General features: G+C 58.9%; 1 protein-coding gene across 1 annotated transcript in view; it reads right to left on the bottom strand.

Annotated features, from left to right (window-relative positions):
• Positions 1-913: 913 nt before the first annotated feature.
• LOC142484890 (beta-enolase) overlaps positions 914-22,539 on the bottom strand; it is a 62,945-nt gene continuing 41,319 nt past the window's right edge. The window contains exons 8-12 of the mRNA XM_075584133.1: positions 16,335-16,532; positions 10,928-11,129; positions 10,741-10,849; positions 8,270-8,328; positions 914-2,035 (exon numbers count right to left, since the gene is read on the bottom strand). Coding sequence (XP_075440248.1) covers positions 1,966-2,035; positions 8,270-8,328; positions 10,741-10,849; positions 10,928-11,129; positions 16,335-16,532 — 638 coding nt within the window. The 3' untranslated portion in view covers positions 914-1,965. The remainder of the gene's footprint in view (positions 2,036-8,269; positions 8,329-10,740; positions 10,850-10,927; positions 11,130-16,334; positions 16,533-22,539) is intronic.

Below are 22,539 nucleotides of genomic sequence, written 5' to 3'. Positions count from 1 at the left end.
CCTTCACTCTCTCCCCCCTCTCCTTCACTCTCTCCCCCCTCTCCTTCACTCTCTCCCCCCTCTCCTTCACTCTCTCCCCCCTCTCCTTCACTCTCTCCCCCCTCTCCTTCACTCTCTCCCCCCCCTCCTTCACTCTCTCCCCCCCCTCCTTCACTCTCTCCCCCCCCTCTCCTTCACTCTCTCCCCCCCTCTCCTTCACTCTCTCCCCCCCCTCTCCTTACTCTCTCCTTCTCTCTATCCCCCCCCCTCTCCTTCACTCTCTCCCCCTCTCTCCTTCTCTCTATCCCCCCCCCCCTCTCCTTCACTCTCTCCCCCCCTCTCCTTCACTCTCTCACCCCCTCTCCTTCACTCTCTCACCCCCTCTCCTTCACTCTCTCACCCCCTCTCCTTCACTCTCTCACCCCCCTCTCCTTCACTCTCTCACCTCCTCTCCTTCACTCTCTCACCCCCTCTCCTTCACTCTCTCACCCCCTCTCCTTCACTCTCTCACCCCCTCTCCTTCACTCTCTCACCCCCTCTCCTTCACTCTCTCCTTCACTCTCTCCCCCCCTCTCCTTCACTCTCTCCCCCCTCTCCTTCACTCTCTCCCCCCTCTCCTTCACTCTCTCCCCCCTCTCTCCCCCCTCTCCTTCCTCTCTCTCCTTCCTCTCTCCCCCCCTCTCCTTCACTCTCTCCCCCCCTCTCCTTCACTCTCTCCCCCCCTCTCCATCACTCTCTCCCCCCTCTCCTGCCCTCTCTGCCCCCCTCTCCTGCCCTCTCCCCCCCCTCTCCTGCCCTCTCCCCCCCCTCTCCTGCCCCTCTCCCCCCCTCTCCTGCCCTCCCCCCCCTCTCCTGCCCTCTCTGCCCCCCCCCCCCTGCCCCCCCTCTCTCTCCCCCCCCCCAGGTTTCAGAAGTGAAATAAAATCAGCGTCCATGCGACGAATCCAATTTATTCTTAGTGAGAATCTGAGCGAGTATAATACCAAAATACACCTGTATGATATAGTGTATATACACCTGTGTTATATAGTGTATATGCACCTGTATTATATAGTGTATATGCACATGTATTATATAGTGTATATACACCTGTATTATATAGTGTAATACACACCTGTATTATATAGTGTATACACACCTGTATTATATAGTGTATACACACCTGTATTATATAGTGTATACACACCTGTATTATATAGTGTATACACACCTGTATTATATAGTGTATACACACCTGTATTATATAGTGTATACACACCTGTATTATATAGTGTATACACACCTGTATAATATAGTGTATACACACCTGTATAATATAGTGTATACACACCTGTATAATATAGTGTATACACACCTGTATAATATAGTGTATACACACCTGTATAATATAGAGTAGAGTATACACACCTGTATAATATAGAGTATACACACCTGTATAATATAGAGTATACACACCTGTATAATATAGAGTATACACACCTGTATAATATAGAGTATACACACCTGTATAATATAGAGTATATACTAGTACAATTGCATTATATACATACACACGTATGAACGTATTTAGGTGTCTGATTTGTATAAATGTAAAGGGTGTGTATATGGAATAATATGTATAATATATTACATCTTTAAGATTGTATATAAATGTTTTTATACACATGGACAGATATACACCCACACACCCCCCTATATGTTTGCGAAACCACACACACATAGATGACACAAATATATATCAGTGTTGGTATGCGTGTGTGTGTATATACACAATCCCCCTCCTATATTTAGACAGGACGCTGTAATTAACACTTTACATGCTGCAGGAAGTCGGTATAACATTGGTTGGGTTTGGAGAGAGGGGGCACCGGAACCCCTGGTATAATCATCGCTGCTTCACATGTTCGGTGTTGGCACGAGTCTTGCAAAGGATTCTGGGTACGGACCATTGTTGGGGGGGGGATTTGTCAGGGTGATGGCCGCCCTTTACTTGGCCATGGGGTTCCTGAATTTAAGTCCGGCAAACTTGGCTTTCGCACCCAACTCTTCTTCAATCCTGCAGAGGGAAGAACGAGTGTGGGTGTGAGTGTGGGTGTGAGTGTGGGTGTGAGTGTGGGTGTGGGTGTGGGTGTGGGTGTGAGTGTGGGTGTGAGTGTGGGTGTGAGTGTGGGTGTGAGTGTGGGTGTGAGTGTGGGTGTGAGTGTGGGTGTGAGTGTGGGTGTGAGTGTGGGTGTGGGTGTGGGGTGTGGGTGTGGGTGTGAGTGTCACTGCCGTTGCCCACGCTGTACCTGTGCTGTGACCTGTGCTGTGTATACATGTGTAGTAGTGTGTGTGAGGGGGAGTCTGCCGCTGCCCGCGCTGTACCTGTGCTGTGTATACATGGTGTAGTAGTGTGTGTGAGGGGGGGGGGGCTGGCACTGCCCGCACTGTACCTGTGCTGTGTGTACATGGTGTAGTAGTGTGTGTGAGGGGGAGGCTGGCACTGCCCGCGCTGTACCTGTGCTGTGTATACATGGTGTAGTAGTGTGTGTGAGGGGGAGGCTGGCACTGCCGCTGCCCGCGCTGTACCTGTGCTGTGTATACATGGTGTAGCAGTGTGTGTGAGGGGGAGGCTGGCACTGCCGCTGCCCGCGCTGTACCTGTGCTGTGTATGCATGGTGTAGTAGTGTGTGTGAGGGGGAGGCTGGCACTGCCCGCGCTGTACCTGTGCTGTGTATACATGGTGTAGTAGTGTGTGAGGGGGGAGGCTGGCACTGCCCGCGCTGTACCTGTGCTGTGTATACATGGTGTAGTAGTGTGTGTGAGGGGGAGGCTGGCACTGCCCGCGCTGTACCTGTGCTGTGTATACATGGTGTAGTAGTGTGTGTGAGGGGGGAGGCTGGCACTGCCCGCGCTGTACCTGTGCTGTGTATACATGGTGTAGTAGTGTGTGTGAGGGGGAGGCTGGCACTGCCCCGCGCTGTACCTGTGCTGTGTATACATGGTGTAGTAGTGTGTGTGAGGGGGAGGCTGGCACTACCCGCGCTGTACCTGTGCTGTGTATACATGGTGTAGTAGTGTGTGTGAGGGGGAGGCTGGCACTGCCCACGCTGTACCTGTGCTGTGTATACATGGTGTAGTAGTGTGTGTGAGGGGGAGGCTGGCACTGCCCGCGCTGTACCTGTGCTGTGTATACATGGTGTAGTAGTGTGTGTGAGGGGGAGGCTGGCACTGCCCGCGCTGTACCTGTGCTGTGTATACATGGTGTAGTAGTGTGTGAGGGGGAGGCTGGCACTGCCCGCGCTGTACCTGTGCTGTGTATACATGGTGTAGTAGTGTGTGTGACGGGGAGGCTGGCACTGCCGCTGCCCGCGCTGTACCTGTGCTGTGTATACATGGTGTAGAAGTGTGTGTGAGGGGGAGGCTGGCACTGCCGCTGCCCGCGCTGTACCTGTGCTGTGTATACATGGTGTAGTAGTGTGTGTGAGGGGAGGCTAGCACTGCCCGCGCTGTACCTGTGCTGTGTATACATGGTGTAGTAGTGTGTGTGAGGGGGAGGCTGGCACTACCCGCGCTGTACCTGTGCTGTGTATACATGGTGTAGTAGTGTGTGTGAGGGGGAGGCTGGCACTGCCGCTGCCCACGCTGTACCTGTGCTGTGTATACATGGTGTAGTAGTGTGTGTGAGGGAGAGGCTGGCACTGCCCGCGCTGTACCTGTGCGGTGTATACATGGTGTAGTAGTGTGTGTGAGGGGGAGGCTGGCACTGCCGCTGCCCGCGCTGTACCTGTGCTGTGTATACATGGTGTAGTAGTGTGTGTGAGGGGGGAGGCTGGCACTGCCCGCGCTGTACCTGTGCTGTGTATACATGGTGTAGTAGTGTGTGTGAGGGGGAGGCTGGCACTGCCCGCGCTGTACCTGTGCTGTGTATACATGGTGTAGTAGTGTGTGTGACGGGGAGGCTGGCACTGCCCGCGCTGTACCTGTGCTGTGTATACATGGTGTAGTAGTGTGTGTGAGGGGGAGGCTGGCACTGCTGCTGCCCGCGCTGTACCTGTGCTGTGTATACATGGTGTAGTAGTGTGTGTGAGGGGAGGCTGGCACTGCCCGCGCTGTACCTGTGCTGTGTATACATGGTGTAGTAGTGTGTGTGTGAGGGGGAGGCTGGCGCTGCCCGCGCTGTACCTGTGCTGTGTATACATGGTGTAGTAGTGTGTGTGAGGGGGAGGCTGGCACTGCCCGCGCTGTACCTGTGCTGTGTATACATGGTGTAGTAGTGTGTGTGAGGGGGAGGCTGGCACTGCCCGCTGCCCGCGCTGTACCTGTGCTGTGTATACATGGTGTAGTAGTGTGTGTGAGGGGGAGGCTGGCACTGCCCGCGCTGTACCTGTGCTGTGTATACATGGTGTAGTAGTGTGCGTGAGGGGGAGGCTGGCACTGCCCGCGCTTTACCTGTAATGTGTATACATGGTGTAGTAGTGTGCGTGAGGGGGAGGCTGGCACTGCCCGCGCTGTACCTGTGCTGTGTATACATGGTGTAGTAGTGTGCGTGAGGGGGAGGCTGGCACTGCCCGCGCTGTACCTGTGCTGTGTATACATGGTGTAGTAGTGTGTGTGAGGGGGAGGCTGGCACTGCCCGCGCTGTACCTGTGCTGTGTATACATGGTGTAGTAGTGTGTGTGAGGGGGAGGCTGGCACTGCCGCTGCCCACGCTGTACCTGTGCTGCGTATACATGGTGTAGTAGTGTGTGTGAGGGAGAGGCTGGCACTGCCCGCGCTGTACCTGTGCTGTGTATACATGGTGTAGTAGTGTGTGTGTGTGAGGGGGAGGCTGGCGCTGCCCGCGCTGTACCTGTGCTGTGTATACATGGTGTAGTAGTGTGTATGAGGGGGAGGCTGGCACTGCCGCTGCCCGCGCTGTACCTGTGCTGTGTATACATGGTGTAGTAGTGTGTGTGAGGGGGAGGCTGGCACTGCCCGCGCTGTACCTGTGCTGTGTATACATGGTGTAGTAGTGTGTGTGAGGGGGAGGCTGGCACTGCCCGCGCTGTACCTGTGCTGTGTATACATGGTGTAGTAGTGTGAGGGGGAGGCTGGCACTGCCACTGCCCGCGCTGTACCTGTGCTGTGTATACATGGTGTAGCGGTGTGAGGGGGAGGCTGGCACTGCCGCTGCCCGCGCTGTACCTGTGCTGTGTATACATGGTATAGCAGTGTGAGGGGGAGGCTGGCACTGCCGCTGCCCGCTCTGTGCCTGTGCTGTGTATACATGGTGTAGTAGTGTGTGTGAGGGGGAGGCTGGCACTGCCCGCGCTGTACCTGTGCTGTGTATACATGGTTTAGTAGTGTGTGTGAGGGGGAGACTGGCACTGCCCGCGCTGTACCTGTGCTGTGTATACATGGTGTAGTAGTGTGTGTGAGGGGGAGGCTGGCACTGCCGCTGCCCGCGCTGTACCTGTGCTGTGTATACATGGTGTAGTAGTGTGTGTGAGGGGGAGGCTGGCACTGCCGCTGCCCGCGCTGTACCTGTGCTGTGTATACATGGTGTAGTAGTGTGTGTGAGGGGGAGGCTGGCACTGCCCGCGCTGTACCTGTGCTGTGTATACATGGTGTAGTAGTGTGTGTGAGGGGGAGGCTGGCACTGCCGCTGCCCGCGCTGTACCTGTGCTGTGTATTCAAGGTGTAGCAGTGTGAGGGGGAGGCTGGCACTGCCCGCGCTGTGTATACATGGTGTAGAAGTGTGAGGGGGAGGCTGGCACTGCCCGTGCTGTGTATACATGGTGTAGCAGTGTGAGGGGGAGGCTGGCACTGCCCGCGCTGTGTATACATGGTGTAGTAGTGTGAGGGGGAGGCTGGCACTGCCCGCGCTGTGTATACATGGTGTAGCAGTGTGAGGGGCATTGGCACTGCCCGCGCTGTGTATACATGGTGTAGCAGTGTGAGGGGGAGGCTGGCACTGCCCGCGCTGTGTATACATGGTGTAGAAGTGTGAGGGGGAGGCTGGCACTGCCCGCGCTGTGTATACATGGTGTAGCGGTGTGAGGGGGAGGCTGGCACTGCCCGCGCTGTGTATACATGGTGTAGCGGTGTGAGGGGGAGGCTGGCACTGCCCGCGCTGTGTATACATGGTGTAGCGGTGTGAGGGGGAGGCTGGCACTGCCCGCGCTGTGTATACATGGTGTAGTAGTGTGAGGGGGAGGCTGGCACTGCCCGCGCTGTGTATACATGGTGTAGCAGGGGGAGGCTGGCACTGCCCGCGCTGTGTATACATGGTGTAGCAGTGTGGGGGGGAGGCTGGGCACTGCCCGCGCTGTGTATACATGGTGTAGCAGTGTGAGGGGGAGGCTGGCACTGCCCGCGCTGTGTATACATGGTGTAGCAGTGTGAGGGGCATTGGCACTGCCCGCGCTGTGTATACATGGTGTAGCAGTGTGAGGGGGAGGCTGGCACTGCCCGCGCTGTGTATACATGGTGTAGAAGTGTGAGGGGGAGGCTGGCACTGCCCGCGCTGTGTATACATGGTGTAGGAGGGGGAGGCTGGCACTGCCCGCGCTGTGTATACATGGTGTAGCGGTGTGAGGGGGAGGCTGGCACTGCCCGCGCTGTGTATACATGGTGTAGTAGTGTGAGGGGGAGGCTGACACTGCCCGCGCTGTGTATACATGGTGTAGCAGTGTGAGGGGGAGGCTGGCACTGCCCGCGCAGTGTATACATGGTGTAGCAGTGTGAGGGGGGAGGCTGGCACTGCCTGCGCTGTGTATACATGGTGTAGCAGGGGGAGGCTGGCACTGCCCGCGCTGTGTATACATGGTGTAGCAGTGTTAGGGGGAGGCTGGCACTGCCCGCGCTGTGTATACATGGTGTAGCAGTGTGAGGGGGAGGCTGGCACTGCCCGCGCTGTGTATACAGGGTGTAGCAGTGTGAGGGGGAGGCTGGCACTGCCCGCGCTGTGTATACATGGTGTAGTAGTGTGAGGGGGAGGCTGGCACTGCCTGCGCTGTGTATACATGGTGTAGCAGTGTGAGGGGGAGGCTGGCACTGCCCGCGCTGTGTATACATGGTGTAGCAGTGTGAGGGGGAGGCTGGCACTGCCCGCGCTGTGTATACATGGTGTAGCAGTGTGAGGGGGAGGCTGGCACTGCCCGCGCTGTGTATACATGGTGTAGCAGTGTGAGGGGGAGGCTGGCACTGCCCGCGCTGTGTATGCATGGTGTAGCAGTGTGAGGGGGAGGCTGGCACTGCCCGCGCTGTGTATGCATGGTGTAGCAGTGTGAGGGGGAGGCTGGCACTGCCCGCGCTGTGTATACATGGTGTAGCAGTGTGAGGGGGAGGCTGGCACTGCCCGCGCTGTGTATACATGGTGTAGCAGTGTGAGGGGGAGGCTGGCACTGCCCGCGCTGTGTATACATGGTGTAGCAGTGTGAGGGGGAGGCTGGCACTGCCCGCGCTGTGTATACATGGTGTAGCAGTGTGAGGGGGAGGCTGGCACTGCCCGCGCTGTGTATACATGGTGTAGCAGTGTGAGGGGGAGGCTGGCACTGCCCGCGCTGTGTATACATGGTGTAGCAGTGTGAGGGGGAGGCTGGCACTGCCCGCGCTGTGTATACATGGTGTAGTAGTGTGAGGGGGAGGCTGGCACTGCCCGCGCTGTGTATACATGGTGTAGTAGTGTGAGGGGGAGGCTGGCACTGCCCGCGCTGTGTATACATGGTGTAGCAGTGTGAGGGGGAGGCTGGCACTGCCCGCGCTGTGTATACATGGTGTAGTAGTGTGAGGGGGAGGCTGGCACTGCCCGCGCTGTGTATGCATGGTGTAGTAGTGTGAGGGGGAGGCTGGCACTGCCCGCGCTGTGTATACATGGTGTAGTAGTGTGAGGGGGAGGCTGGCACTGCCCGCGCTGTGTATACATGGTGTAGCAGTGTGAGGGGGTGGCTGGCACTGCCCGCGCTGTGTATACATGGTGTAGTAGTGTGAGGGGGAGGCTGGCACTGCCCGCGCTGTGTATGCATGGTGTAGCAGTGTGAGGGGGAGGCTGGCACTGCCCGCGCTGTGTATGCATGGTGTAGCAGTGTGAGGGGGGAGGCTGGCACTGCCCGCGCTGTGTATACATGGTGTAGCAGTGTGAGGGGGAGGCTGGCACTGCCCGCGCTGTGTATACATGGTGTAGCAGTGTGAGGGGGAGGCTGGCACTGCCCGCGCTGTGTATACATGGTGTAGCAGTGTGAGGGGGAGGCTGGCACTGCCCGCGCTGTGTATACATGGTGTAGCAGTGTGAGGGGGAGGCTGGCACTGCCGCTGCCCGCTCTCTTACCTCATGAGCTGGTTGTATTTGGAAAGTCGTTCTGACCTGCAGGGGGCGCCTGTCTTGATCTGAGGAGTGGGAGAGAATGTCACGGCAGCTTTAAATATGGCTGCCAAAGGCGGGGCCCTCAATCTGTTCTCTCTAAAACACACACACAGCTATCTCTCACATATCACACACACACGGCTATTACCTGCTCTGTACACGGCTATCCCTCGCTGATAACACACACACACGGCTATCCCTCGCTGATAACACACACACACACGGCTATCCCTCGCTGATAACACACACGGCTATCCCTCGCTGATAACACACACACACACGGATATCCCTCGCTGATAACACACACACACACGGCTATCCCTCGCTGATAACACACACACACACGGCTATCCCTCGCTGATAACACACACACACACGGATATCCCTCGCTGATAACACACACACACACGGCTATCCCTCGCTGATAACACACACACACACGGATATCCCTCGCTGATAACACACACACACGGCTATCCCTCGCTGATAACACACACACACACGGATATCCCTCGCTGATAACACACACACGGCTATCCCTCGCTGATACACACACACACGGCTATCCCTCGCTGATAACACACACACACGGCTATCTCCCGCTGATAACACACACACACACGGCTATCCCTCGCTGATAACACACACACACGGCTATCCCTCGCTGATAACACACACACACACGGATATCCCTCGCTGATAACACACACACACGGCTATCCCTCGCTGATAACACACACACACGGCTATCCCTCGCTGATAACACACACACGGCTATCCCTCGCTGATAACACACACACACACGGCTATCCCTCGCTGATAACACACACACACACACGGATATCCCTCGCTGATAACACACACACACGGCTATCCCTCGCTGATAACACACACACACGGCTATCCCTCGCTGATAACACACACACACACGGCTATCCCTCGCTGATAACACACACACACGGCTATCCCTCGCTGATAACACACACACACGGATATCCCTCGCTGATAACACACACGGCTATCCCTCGCTGATAACACACACACACACGGCTATCCCTCGCTGATAACACACACACACGGCTATCCCTCGCTGATAACACACACACACGGCTATCCCTCGCTGATAACACACACACACGGCTATCCCTCGCTGATAACACACACACGGCTATCCCTCGCTGATAACACACACACACGGCTATCCCTCGCTGATAACACACACACACGGCTATCCCTCGCTGATAACACACACACACGGCTATCCCTCGCTGATAACACACACACACGGATATCCCTCGCTGATAACACACACGGCTATCCCTCGCTGATAACACACACACACGGCTATCCCTCGCTGATAACACACACACACGGCTATCCCTCGCTGATAACACACACACACGGCTATCCCTCGCTGATAACACACACACGGCTATCCCTCGCTGATAACACACACACACGGATATCCCTCGCTGATAACACACACACACGGCTATCCCTCGCTGATAACACACACACACACGGATATCCCTCGCTGATAACACACACACGGATATCCCTCGCTGATAACACACACACACGGCTATCCCTCGCTGATAACACACACACGGCTATCCCTCGCTGATAACACACACACACGGCTATCCCTCGCTGATAACACACACACACGGCTATCCCTCGCTGATAACACACACACACACACACGGATATCCCTCGCTGATAACACACACACGGCTATCCCTCGCTGATAACACACACACACGGCTATCCCTCGCTGATAACACACACACACGGCTATCCCTCGCTGATAACACACACACACGGCTATCCCTCGCTGATAACACACACACACGGATATCCCTCGCTGATAACACACACGGCTATCCCTCGCTGATAACACACACACACGGCTATCCCTCGCTGATAAAACACACACACGGCTATCCCTCGCTGATAACACACACACGGCTATCCCTCGCTGATAACACACACACACGGCTATCCCTCGCTGATAACACACACACACGGCTATCCCTCGCTGATAACACACACACACGGCTATCTCCCACATATAACACACGGCTATCTCCCACATATAACACACACGGCTATCCCTCGCTGGTAACACACACGGCTATCTCCCGCTGATAACACACACGGCTATCTCTCACATGTAACACACACGGCTATCTCCCACATATAACACGCGGCTATCCCTCGCTGATAACACACACACACGCGGCTATCCCTCGCTGATAACACACACGGCTATCCCTCGCTGATAACACACACGGCTATCTCTCACATGTAACACACACGGCTATCTCCCGCATGTAACACACACGGCTATCTCCCGCATGTAACACACACGGCTGTCTCCCACATGTAACACACACGGCTATCTCTCACATGTAACACACACGGCTATCTCTCACCTGCCCGGTACACAGTCCCACCACCAGGTCGGCTATGAAAGTATCTTCAGTCTCCCCGGAGCGGTGACTGACCATCACCCCCCAACCGTTGGACTGTGCCAGCTTACACCTGCAGGGAGATACTCCGTGTCACTATACGGGGTGGGGGTGGGGGAGTAGGGCCGGATGTAGGGGGCGCGGGACGTACGCCTGGATTGACTCGGTGACCGATCCGATCTGGTTGACTTTCAGGAGAAGACAGTTGCAGGCTTTCTGCTCCACGGCCTTCTGGATCCGCTTGGGGTTCGTCACCGTCAGATCGTCTCCCACCACCTGGATCCCGACCTCACCCACAAACTTCTTCCAGGTGTCCCAGTCATCCTGGTCAAAGGGGTCTTCAATGGAGACAACTGGGGAGAGAGGACACTGTGTCACCCTGCGGGGGGAGGGACAGGCTCATAGCTCCCTTCTGTCTGTGTCACTGTGTCACCCTGCGGGGGGAGGGACAGGCTCATAGCTCCCTTCTGTCTGTGTCACTGTGTCACCCTGCGGGGTGAGGGACAGACTCATAGCTCCCTTCTGTCTGTGTCACTGTGTCACCTGGCGGGGGAGGGACAGGCTCATAGCTCCCTTCTGTCTGTGTCACCGTGTCACCCTGCGGGGGGAGGGACAGTCTCCTAGCTCCCTTCTGTCTGTGTCACTGTGTCACCCTGCGGGGGGAGGGACAGTCTCATAGCTCCCTTCTGTCTGTGTCACCCTGCGGGGGGAGGGACAGACTCATAGCTCCCTTCTGTCTGTGTCACTGTGTCACCCTGCGGGGGGAGGGACAGTCTCATAGCTCCCTTCTGTCTGTGTCACTGTGTCACCTGGCGGGGGAGGGACAGGCTCATAGCTCCCTTCTGTCTGTGTCACCGTGTCACCCTGCGGGGGGAGGGACAGTCTCATTGCTCCCTTCTGTCTGTGTCACTGTGTCACCCTGCGGGGGGAGGGACAGACTCACAGCTCCCTTCTGTCTGTGTCACTGTGTCACCCTGCGGGGGGAGGGACAGACTCATAGCTCCCTTCTGTCTGTGTCACTGTGTCACCCCGCGGGGGGAGGGACAGACTCATAGCTCCCTTCAGTCTGTGTCACTGTGTCACCCTGCGGGGGAGGGACAGACTCATAGCTCCCTTCTGTCTGTGTCACTGTGTCACCCTGCGGGGGGAGGGACAGGCTCATAGCTCCCTTCTGTCTGTGTCACTGTGTCACCCTGCGGGGGGAGGGACAGACTCATAGCTCCCTTCTGTCTGTGTCACCGTCACCCGGCGGGGGAGGGACAGGCTCATAGCTCCCTTCTGTCTGTGTCACCCTGCGGGGGGAGGGACAGGCTCATAGCTCCCTTCTGTCTGTGTCACTGTGTCACCCTGCGGGGGGAGGGACAGGCTCATAGCTCCCTTCTGTCTGTGTCACCCTGCGGGGGGAGGGACAGGCTCATAGCTCCCTTCTGTCTGTGTCACCCTGCGGGGGGAGGGACAGGCTCATAGCTCCCTTCTATCTGTGTCACCCTGCGGGGGGAGGGACAGACTCATAGCTCCCTTCTGTCTGTGTCACTGTGTCACCCTGCGGGGGGAGGGACAGACTCATAGCTCCCTTCTGTCTGTGTCACTGTGTCACCCTGCGGGGGGAGGGACAGACACATAGCTCCCTTCTGACTGTGTCACCCTGCGGGGGGAGGGACAGGCTCATAGCTCCCTTCTGTCTGTCACTGTGTCACCCTGCGGGGGGAGGGACAGGCTCATAGCTCCCTTCTGTCTGTGTCACTGTGTCACCCTGCGGGGGGAGGGACAGACACATAGCTCCCTTCTGTCTGTGTCACTGTGTCACCTGCGGGGGGAGGGACAGACTCATAGCTCCCTTCTGTCTGTGTCACCCTGCGGGGGGAGAGACAGGCTCATAGCTCCCTTCTGTCTGTGTCACTGTGTCACCCTGCGGGGGCAGGGACAGACTCATAGCTCCCTTCTGTCTGTGTCACTGTGTCACCCTGCGGGGGGAGGGACAGACTCATAGCTCCCTTCTGTCTGTGTCACTGTGTCACCCTGCGGGGGGAGGGACAGTCTCATAGCTCCCTTATGTCTGTGTCACTGTGTCACCCTGCGGGGGGAGGGACAGGCTCATAGCTCCCTTCTGTCTGTGTCACTGTGTCACCCTGCGGGGGAGGGACAGACTCATAGCTCCCTTCTGTCTGTGTCACTGTGTCACCCTGCGGGGGGAGGGACAGACTCATAGTTCCCTTCTGTCTGTGTCACCCTGCGGGGGGGGGGGACAGACTCATAGCTCCCTTCTGTCTGTGTCACTGTGTCACCCTGCGGGGGGAGGGACAGACTCATAGCTCCCTTCTGTCTGTGTAACTGTGTCACCCTGCGGGGGTAGGGACAGACTCATAGCTCCCTTCTGTCTGTGTCACTGTGTCCCCCTGCGGGGGGAGGGACAGACTCATAGCTCCCTTCTGTCTGTCACTGTGTCACCCTGCGGGGGGGGGGGGGGGGGACAGACTCACAGCTCCCTTCTGTCTGTGTCACTGTGTCACCCTGCGGGGGGAGGGACAGGCTCATAGCTCCCTTCTGTCTGTGTCACCCTGCGGGGGGAGGGACAGACTCACAGCTCCCTTCTGTCTGTGTCACTGTGTCACTCTGCGGGGGGAGGGACAGGCTCATAGCTCCCTTCTGTCTGTGTCACTGTGTCACCCTGCGGGGGGAGGGACAGGCTCATAGCTCCCTTCTGTCTGTGTCACTGTGTCACCCTGCGGGGGGAGGGACAGACTCATAGCTCCCTTCTGTCTGTGTCACCCTGCGGGGGGAGGGACAGACTCATAGCTCCCTTCTGTCTGTGTCACTGTGTCACTCTGCGGGGGGAGGGACAGGCTCATAGCTCCCTTCTGTCTGTGTCACTGTGTCACCCTGCGGGGGAGGGACAGACTCATAGCTCCCTTCTGTCTGTGTCACTGTGTCACCCTGCGGGGGAGGGACAGACTCATAGCTCCCTTCTGTCTGTGTCACTGTGTCACCCTGCGGGGGGAGGGACAGGCTCATAGCTCCCTTCTGTCTGTGTCACTGTGTCACCCTGCGGGGGGAGGGACAGACTCATAGCTCCCTTCTGTCTGTGTCACTGTGTCACCCTGCGGGGGGAGGAACAGGCTCATAGCTCCCTTCTGTCTGTGTCACTGTGTCACCCTGCGGGGGGAGGGACAGGCTCATAGCTCCCTTCTGTCTGTGTCACTGTGTCACCCTGCGGGGGGAGGGACAGACTCACAGCTCCCTTCTGTCTGTGTCACTGTGTCACCCTGCGGGGGAGGGACAGACTCATAGCTCCCTTCTGTCTGTGTCACCGTGCGGGGGGAGGGACAGGCTCATAGCTCCCTTCTGTCTGTGTCACTGTGTCACTCTGCGGGGGGGAGGGACAGGCTCATAGCTCCCTTCTGTCTGTGTCACTGTGTCACTGTGTCACCCTGCGGGGGAGGGACATGCTCATAGCTCCCTTCAGTCTGTGTCACTGTGTCACCCTGCGGGGGGAGGGACAGGCTCATAGCTCCCTTCTGTCTGTGTCACCCTGCGGGGGGAGGGACAGTCTCATAGCTCCCTTCTGTCTGTGTCATTGTGTCACCCTGCGGGGGAGGGACAGACTCATAGCTCCCTTCTGTCTGTGTCACCCTGCGGGGGGAGGGACAGGCTCATAGCTCCCTTCTGTCTGTGTCACCCTGCGGGGGGAGGGACAGTCTCATAGCTCCCTTCTGTCTGTGTCACCCTGCGGGGGAGGGACAGGCTCATAGCTCCCTTCTGTCTGTGTCACTGTGTCACCCTGCGGGGGGAGGGACAGTCTCATAGCTCCCTTCTGTCTGTGTCACTGTGTCACCCTGCGGGGGGAGGGACAGTCTCATAGCTCCCTTCTGTCTGTGTCACTGTGTCACCCTGCGGGGGGAGGGACAGACTCATAGCTCCCTTCTGTCTGTGTCACTGTGTCACCCTGCGGGGGAGGGACAGGCTCATAGCTCCCTTCTGTCTGTGTCACTGTGTCACCCTGCGGGGGGAGGGACAGTCTCATAGCTCCCTTCTGTCTGTGTCACTGTGTCACCCTGCGGGGGAGGGACAGGCTCATAGCTCCCTTCTGTCTGTGTCACTGTGTCACCCTGCGGGGGGAGGGACAGTCTCATAGCTCCCTTCTGTCTGTGTCACTGTGTCACCTTGCGGGGGGAGGGACAGTCTCATAGCTCCCTTCTGTCTGTGTCACTGTGTCACCCTGCGGGGGGAGGGACAGACTCATAGCTCCCTTCTGTCTGTGTCACTGTGTCACCCTGCGGGGGAGGGACAGGCTCATAGCTCCCTTCTGTCTGTGTCACTGTGTCACCCTGCGGGGGGAGGGACAGTCTCATAGCTCCCTTCTGTCTGTGTCACTGTGTCACCCTGCGGGGGAGGGACAGGCTCATAGCTCCCTTCTGTCTGTGTCACTGTGTCACCCTGCGGGGGGAGGGACAGTCTCATAGCTCCCTTCTGTCTGTGTCACTGTGTCACCCTGCGGGGGAGGGACAGGCTCATAGCTCCCTTCTGTCTGTGTCACTGTGTCACCCTGCGGGGGAGGGACAGGCTCATAGCTCCCTTCTGTCTGTGTCACTGTGTCACCCTCCGGGGGGAGGGACAGGCTCATAGCTCCCTTCTGTCTGTGTCACCGTGTCACCCTGCGGGGGGAGGGACAGGCTCATAGCTCCCTTCTGTCTGTGTCACTGTGTCACCCTGCGGGGGGAGGGACAGTCTCATAGCTCCCTTCTGTCTGTGTCACTGTGTCACCCTGCGGGGGAGGGACAGGCTCATAGCTCCCTTCTGTCTGTGTCACTGTGTCACCCTGCGGGGGAGGGACAGGCTCATAGCTCCCTTCTGTCTGTGTCACTGTGTCACCCTGCGGGGGGAGGGACATTCTCATAGCTCCCTTCTGTCTGTGTCACTGTGTCACCCTGCGGGGGAGGGACAGGCTCATAGCTCCCTTCTGTCTGTGTCACTGTGTCACCCTGCGGGGGAGGGACAGGCTCATAGCTCCCTTCTGTCTGTGTCACTGTGTCACCCTCCGGGGGGAGGGACAGGCTCATAGCTCCCTTCTGTCTGTGTCACCGTGTCACCCTGCGGGGGGAGGGACAGGCTCATAGCTCCCTTCTGTCTGTGTCACTGTGTCACCCTGCGGGGGGAGGGACAGTCTCATAGCTCCCTTCTGTCTGTGTCACTGTGTCACCCTGCGGGGGAGGGACAGGCTCATAGCTCCCTTCTGTCTGTGTCACTGTGTCACCCTGCGGGGGAGGGACAGGCTCATAGCTCCCTTCTGTCTGTGTCACTGTGTCACCCTGCGGGGGGAGGGACAGGCTCATAGCTCCCTTCTGCCTGTGTCACCCTGCGGGGGAGGGATAGACTCATAGCTCCAGTCTGTCTGTGTCACTGTGTCACCCTCCGGGGGGAGGGACAGACTCATAGCTCCCTTCTGTCTGTGTCACTGTGTCACCCTGCGGGGGGAGGGACAGACTCATAGCTCCCTTCTGTCTGTGTCACTGTGTCACCCTGCGGGGAGTGTGCGTGGGGGGGGGGGGGGGCAGTCTCACCGGGATAGGACTTGATGAAACTCTTGTACAGATCTCCCAGCTTCTCCCCGGTAATATAGCGGCTCGGGTCATCGGGAGACTTAAAGTCCAGATCATACTTTCCTCCCCGGTAAAATTCGGACGCAGCGACGTCCATCCCAATGACGATTTTGTCGGGGTATCCGGCCTTCTCTATGGCAGATTTCAGCAGCTCCAGAGCTGTGGGGTCAGATGGAAACCAGATCTCCAATCATTTCATGCACCCAGATATTCACTCATTCACTTCTCCCTTACTCACCCAATACACACTCACTCACCCAATGCACACCCATTCGCTCACCCAATGCACACTCCTTCACTCACCCAATGCACACTCATTCGCTCACCCAATGCACACTCATTCGCTCACCCAATGCACACTCATTCGCTCACCCAATGCACACTCATTCGCTCACCCAATGCACACTCATTCGCTCACCCAATGCACACTCATTCGCTCACCCAATGCACACTCATTCGCTCACCCCACGCACACTCATTCACTCACCCCATGCACACTCATTCGCTCACCCAATGCACACTCATTCGCTCACCCAATGCACACTCATTCGCTCACCCAATGCACACTCATTCGCTCACCCAATGCACACTCATTCGCTCACCCAATGCACACTCATTCGCTCACCCAATGCACACTCATTCGCTCACCCAATGCACACTCATTCGCTCACCCAATACACCCAATGCACACTCATTCGCTCACCCAATACACCCAATGCACACTCATTTGCTCACCCAATACACACCCAATGCACACTCATTCACTCACCCAATGCACACTCATTCGCTCACCCAATGCACACTCATTCGCTCACCCAATGCACACTCATTCGCTCACCCAATGCACACTCATTCGCTCACCCAATGCACACTCATTCGCTCAACCAATGCACACTCATTCGCTCACCCAATGCACACTCATTCGCTCACCCAATGCACACTCATTCGCTCAACCAATACACCCAATGCACACTCATTCGCTCACCCAATACACACCCAATGCACACTCATTCGCTCACCCCACGCACACTCATTCGCTCAGCCCACGCACACTCCTTTGCTCAGCCAATGCACACTCCTTCGCTCAGCCAATGCACACTCCTTCGCTCAGCCCACGCACACTCCTTCGCTCAGCCCACGCACACTCCTTCGCTCAGCCCACGCACACTCCTTTGCTCAGCCCACGCACACTCCTTTGCTCATCCCACGCACACTCCTTTGCTCAGCCCACGCACACTCCTTTGCTCAGCCCACGCACACTCCTTCGCTCACCCAATGCACACTCCTTCGCTCAGCCCACGCACACTCCTTCGCTCAGCCCACGCACACACCTTCTCTCAGCCCACGCACACTCCTTCGCTCAGCCCACGCACACTCCTTCGCTCAGCCCACGCACACTCCTTCGCTCAGCCCACGCACACTCCTTCGCTCAGCCCACGCACACTCCTTCGCTCAGCCCACGCACACTCCTTTGCTCAGCCCACGCACACTCCTTTGCTCAGCCCACGCACACTCCTTTGCTCAGCCCACGCACACTCCTTCGCTCAGCCCACGCACACTCCTTCTCTCAGCCCACGCACACACCTTCGCTCAGCCCACGCACACTCCTTCGCTCAGCCCACGCACACTCCTTCGCTCAGCCCACGCACACTCCTTCGCTCAGCCAATGCACACTCCTTTGCTCAGCCCACGCACACTCCTTTGCTCACCCCACGCACACTCCTTCGCTCAGCCCACGCACACTCCTTCGCTCACCCAATGCACACTCCTTCGCTCAGCCCACGCACACTCCTTCGCTCACCCAATGCACACTCCTTCGCTCAGCCCACGCACACTCCTTCGCTCAGCCCACGCACACTCCTTCGCTCAGCCCACGCACACTCCTTCGCTCAGCCCACGCACACTCCTTCGCTCAGCCCTCGCACACTCCTTCGCTCAGCCCACGCACACTCCTTCTCTCAGCCCACGCACACTCCTTCGCTCACCCAATGCACACTCCTTCGCTCAGCCCACGCACACTCCTTCGCTCAGCCCACGCACACACCTTCGCTCAGCCCATGCTCACTCCTTCGCTCAGCCCTCGCACACTCCTTCGCTCACCCAATGCACACTCCTTCGCTCAGCCCACGCACACTCCTTCTCTCAGCCCACGCACACTCCTTCGCTCAGCCCACGCACACTCCTTCGCTCAGCCCACGCACACTCCTTCGCTCAGCCCACGCACACTCCTTCGCTCAGCCCACGCACACTCCTTCGCTCAGCCCACGCACACTCCTTCGCTCAGCCCACGCACACTCCTTCGCTCTCCCAATGCACACTCCTTCGCTCAGCCCACGCACACTCCTTCGCTCAGCCCACGCACACTCCTTCGCTCAGCCCACGCACACTCCTTCGCTCAGCCCACGCACACTCCTTCGCTCAGCCCACGCACACTCCTTCGCTCAGCCCACGCACACTCCTTCGCTCAGCCCACGCACACTCCTTTGCTCAGCCCACGCACACTCCTTTGCTCAGCCCACGCACACTCCTTTGCTCAGCCCACGCACACTCCTTTGCTCAGCCCACGCACACTCCTTCGCTCAGCCCATGCACACTCCTTCTCTCAGCCCATGCACACTCCTTCGCTCAGCCCGCGCACACTCCTTCTCTCAGCCCTCGCTCACTCCTTCGCTCAGCCCACGCACCCTCCTTCGCTCAGCCCACACACCCTCCTTCGCTCAGCCCACGCACACTCCTTCTCTCAGCCCACGCACACTCCTTCGCGCACACTCCTTCTCTCAGCCCTCGCTCACTCCTTCGCTCAGCCCACGCACACTCCTTCGCTCAGCCCACACACCCTCCTTCGCTCAGCCCACGCACACTCCTTCTCTCAGCCCACGCACACTCCTTCGCTCAGCCCACGCACACTCCTTCGCTCAGCCCACGCACACTCCTTCGCTCAGCCCACGCACACTCCTTCGCTCAGCCCACGCACACTCCTTCGCTCAGCCCATGCACACTCCTTCTCTCAGCCCACGCACACTCCTTCGCTCAGCCCGCGCACACTCCTTCTCTCAGCCCTCGCTCACTCCTTCGCTCAGCCCACGCACACTCCTTCGCTCAGCCCACACACCCTCCTTCGCTCAGCCCACGCACACTCCTTCTCTCAGCCCACGCACACTCCTTCGCTCAGCCCACGCACACTCCTTCGCTCTCCCAATGCACACTCCTTCGCTCAGCCCACGCACACTCCTTCGCTCAGCCCACGCACACTCCTTCGCTCAGCCCACGCACACTCCTTCGCTCAGCCCACGCACACTCCTTTGCTCAGCCCACGCACACTCCTTTGCTCAGCCCACGCACACTCCTTCGCTCAGCCCACGCACACTCCTTCGCTCAGCCCACGCACACTCCTTCGCTCAGCCCACGCACACTCCTTCGCTCAGCCCACGCACCCTCCTTCGCTCAGCCCTCGCACCCTCCTTCGCTCAGCCCACGCACACACCTTCGCTCAGCCCACGCACACTCCTTTGCTCAGCCCACGCACACTCCTTTGCTCAGCCCACGCACACTCCTTTGCTCAGCCCACGCACACTCCTTTGCTCAGCCCACGCACACTCCTTCGCTCTCCCAATGCACACTCCTTCGCTCAGCCCACGCACACTCCTTCGCTCAGCCCACGCACACTCCTTTGCTCAGCCCACGCACACTCCTTTGCTCAGCCCACGCACACTCCTTCGCTCAGCCCACGCACACTCCTTCGCTCAGCCCACGCACACTCCTTCGCTCAGCCCACGCACACTCCTTCGCTCAGCCCACGCACACTCCTTCGCTCAGCCCACGCACACTCCTTCGCTCAGCCCACGCACACTCCTTCGCTCAGCCCACGCACACTCCTTCGCTCAGCCCACGCACACTCCTTCGCTCAGCCCACGCACACTCCTTCGCTCAGCCCACGCACACTCCTTCGCTCAGCCCACGCACACTCCTTCGCTCAGCCCACGCACACTCCTTCGCTCAGCCCACGCACACTCCTTCGCTCAGCCCACGCACACTCCTTCGCTCAGCCCACGCACACTCCTTCGCTCAGCCCACGCACACTCCTTCGCTCAGCCCACGCACACTCCTTCGCTCAGCCCACGCACACTCCTTCGCTCAGCCCACGCACACTCCTTCGCTCAGCCCACGCACACTCCTTCGCTCAGCCCACGCACACTCCTTCGCTCAGCCCACGCACACTCCTTCGCTCAGCCCACGCACACTCCTTCGCTCAGCCCACGCACACTCCTTCGCTCAGCCCACGCACACTCCTTCGCTCAGCCCACGCACACTCCTTCGCTCAGCCCACGCACACTCCTTCGCTCAGCCCACGCACACTCCTTCGCTCAGCCCACGCACACTCCTTCGCTCAGCCCACGCACACTCCTTCGCTCAGCCCACGCACACTCCTTCGCTCAGCCCACGCACACTCCTTCGCTCAGCCCACGCACACTCCTTCGCTCAGCCCACGCACACTCCTTCGCTCAGCCCACGCACACTCCTTCGCTCAGCCCACGCACACTCCTTCGCTCAGCCCACGCACACTCCTTCGCTCAGCCCACGCACACTCCTTCGCTCACCCCACGCACACTCCTTCGCTCAGCCCACGCACACTCCTTCGCTCTCCCAATGCACACTCCTTCGCTCAGCCCACGCACACTCCTTCGCTCAGCCCACGCACACTCCTTCGCTCAGCCCACGCACACTCCTTCGCTCAGCCCACGCACACTCCTTCGCTCAGCCCACGCACACTCCTTCGCTCAGCCCACGCACACTCCTTCGCTCAGCCCACGCACACTCCTTCGCTCAGCCCACGCACACTCCTTCGCTCAGCCCACGCACACTCCTTCGCTCAGCCCACGCACACTCCTTCGCTCAGCCCACGCACACTCCTTCGCTCAGCCCACGCACACTCCTTCGCTCAGCCCACGCACACTCCTTCGCTCAGCCCACGCACACTCCTTCGCTCAGCCCACGCACACTCCTTCGCTCAGCCCACGCACACTCCTTCGCTCAGCCCACGCACACTCCTTCGCTCAGCCCACGCACACTCCTTCGCTCAGCCCACGCACACTCCTTCGCTCAGCCCACGCACACACCTTCGCTCAGCCCACGCACACTCCTTCGCTCAGCCCACGCACACTCCTTCGCTCAGCCCACGCTCACTCCTTCGCTCAGCCCACGCACACTCCTTCGCTCAGCCCACGCACACTCCTTCGCTCAGCCCACGCACACTCCTTCGCTCAGCCCACGCACACACCTTCGCTCAGCCCACGCACACTCCTTCGCTCAGCCCACGCACACTCCTTCGCTCAGCCCACGCTCACTCCTTCGCTCAGCCCTCGCACACTCCTTCGCGCGGCCCACGCACACTCCTTCGCTCAGCCCACGCACACTCCTTCGCTCATCCCACGCACACTCCTTCGCTCAGCCCACGCTCACTCCTTCGCTCAGCCCACGCACACTCCTTCGCTCAGCCCACGCACACTCCTTCGCTCAGCCCACGCTCACTCCTTCGCTCAGCCCACGCACACTCCTTCGCTCAGCCCACGCACACTCCTTCGCTCAGCCCGCGCACACTCCTTCGCTCAGCCCGCGCACACTCCTTCGCTCAGCCCGCGCACACTCCTTCGCTCAGCCCGCGCACACTCCTTCGCTCAGCCCGCGCACACTCCTTCGCTCAGCCCGCGCACACTCCTCCGCTCAGCCCGCGCACACTCCTTCGCTCAGCCCGCGCACACTCCTTCGCTCAGCCCGCGCACACTCCTTCGCTCAGCCCGCGCACACTCCTTCGCTCAGCCCGCGCACACTCCTTCGCTCAGCCCACGCACACTCCTTCGCTCAGCCCACGCACACTCCTTCGCTCAGCCCACGCACACACCTTCGCTCAGCCCACGCACACTCCTTCGCTCAGCCCACGCACACTCCTTCGCTCAGCCCACGCTCACTCCTTCGCTCAGCCCTCGCACACTCCTTCGCTCAGCCCACGCACACTCCTTCGCTCAGCCCACGCACACTCCTTCGCTCATCCCACGCACACTCCTTCGTTCAGCCCACGCACACTCCTTCGCTCAGCCCACGCACACTCCTTCGCTCAGCCCACGCACACTCCTTCGCTCAGCCCACGCACACTCCTTCGCTCAGCCCA

The sequence above is a fragment of the Ascaphus truei genome, unplaced genomic scaffold, assembly GCF_040206685.1.
Source record: "Ascaphus truei isolate aAscTru1 unplaced genomic scaffold, aAscTru1.hap1 HAP1_SCAFFOLD_456, whole genome shotgun sequence".
NCBI lineage: Eukaryota > Metazoa > Chordata > Amphibia > Anura > Ascaphidae > Ascaphus > Ascaphus truei.
Note: the sequence above shows the minus strand (reverse complement) of the source record. Positions and strands in the feature narration are given on the sequence as shown.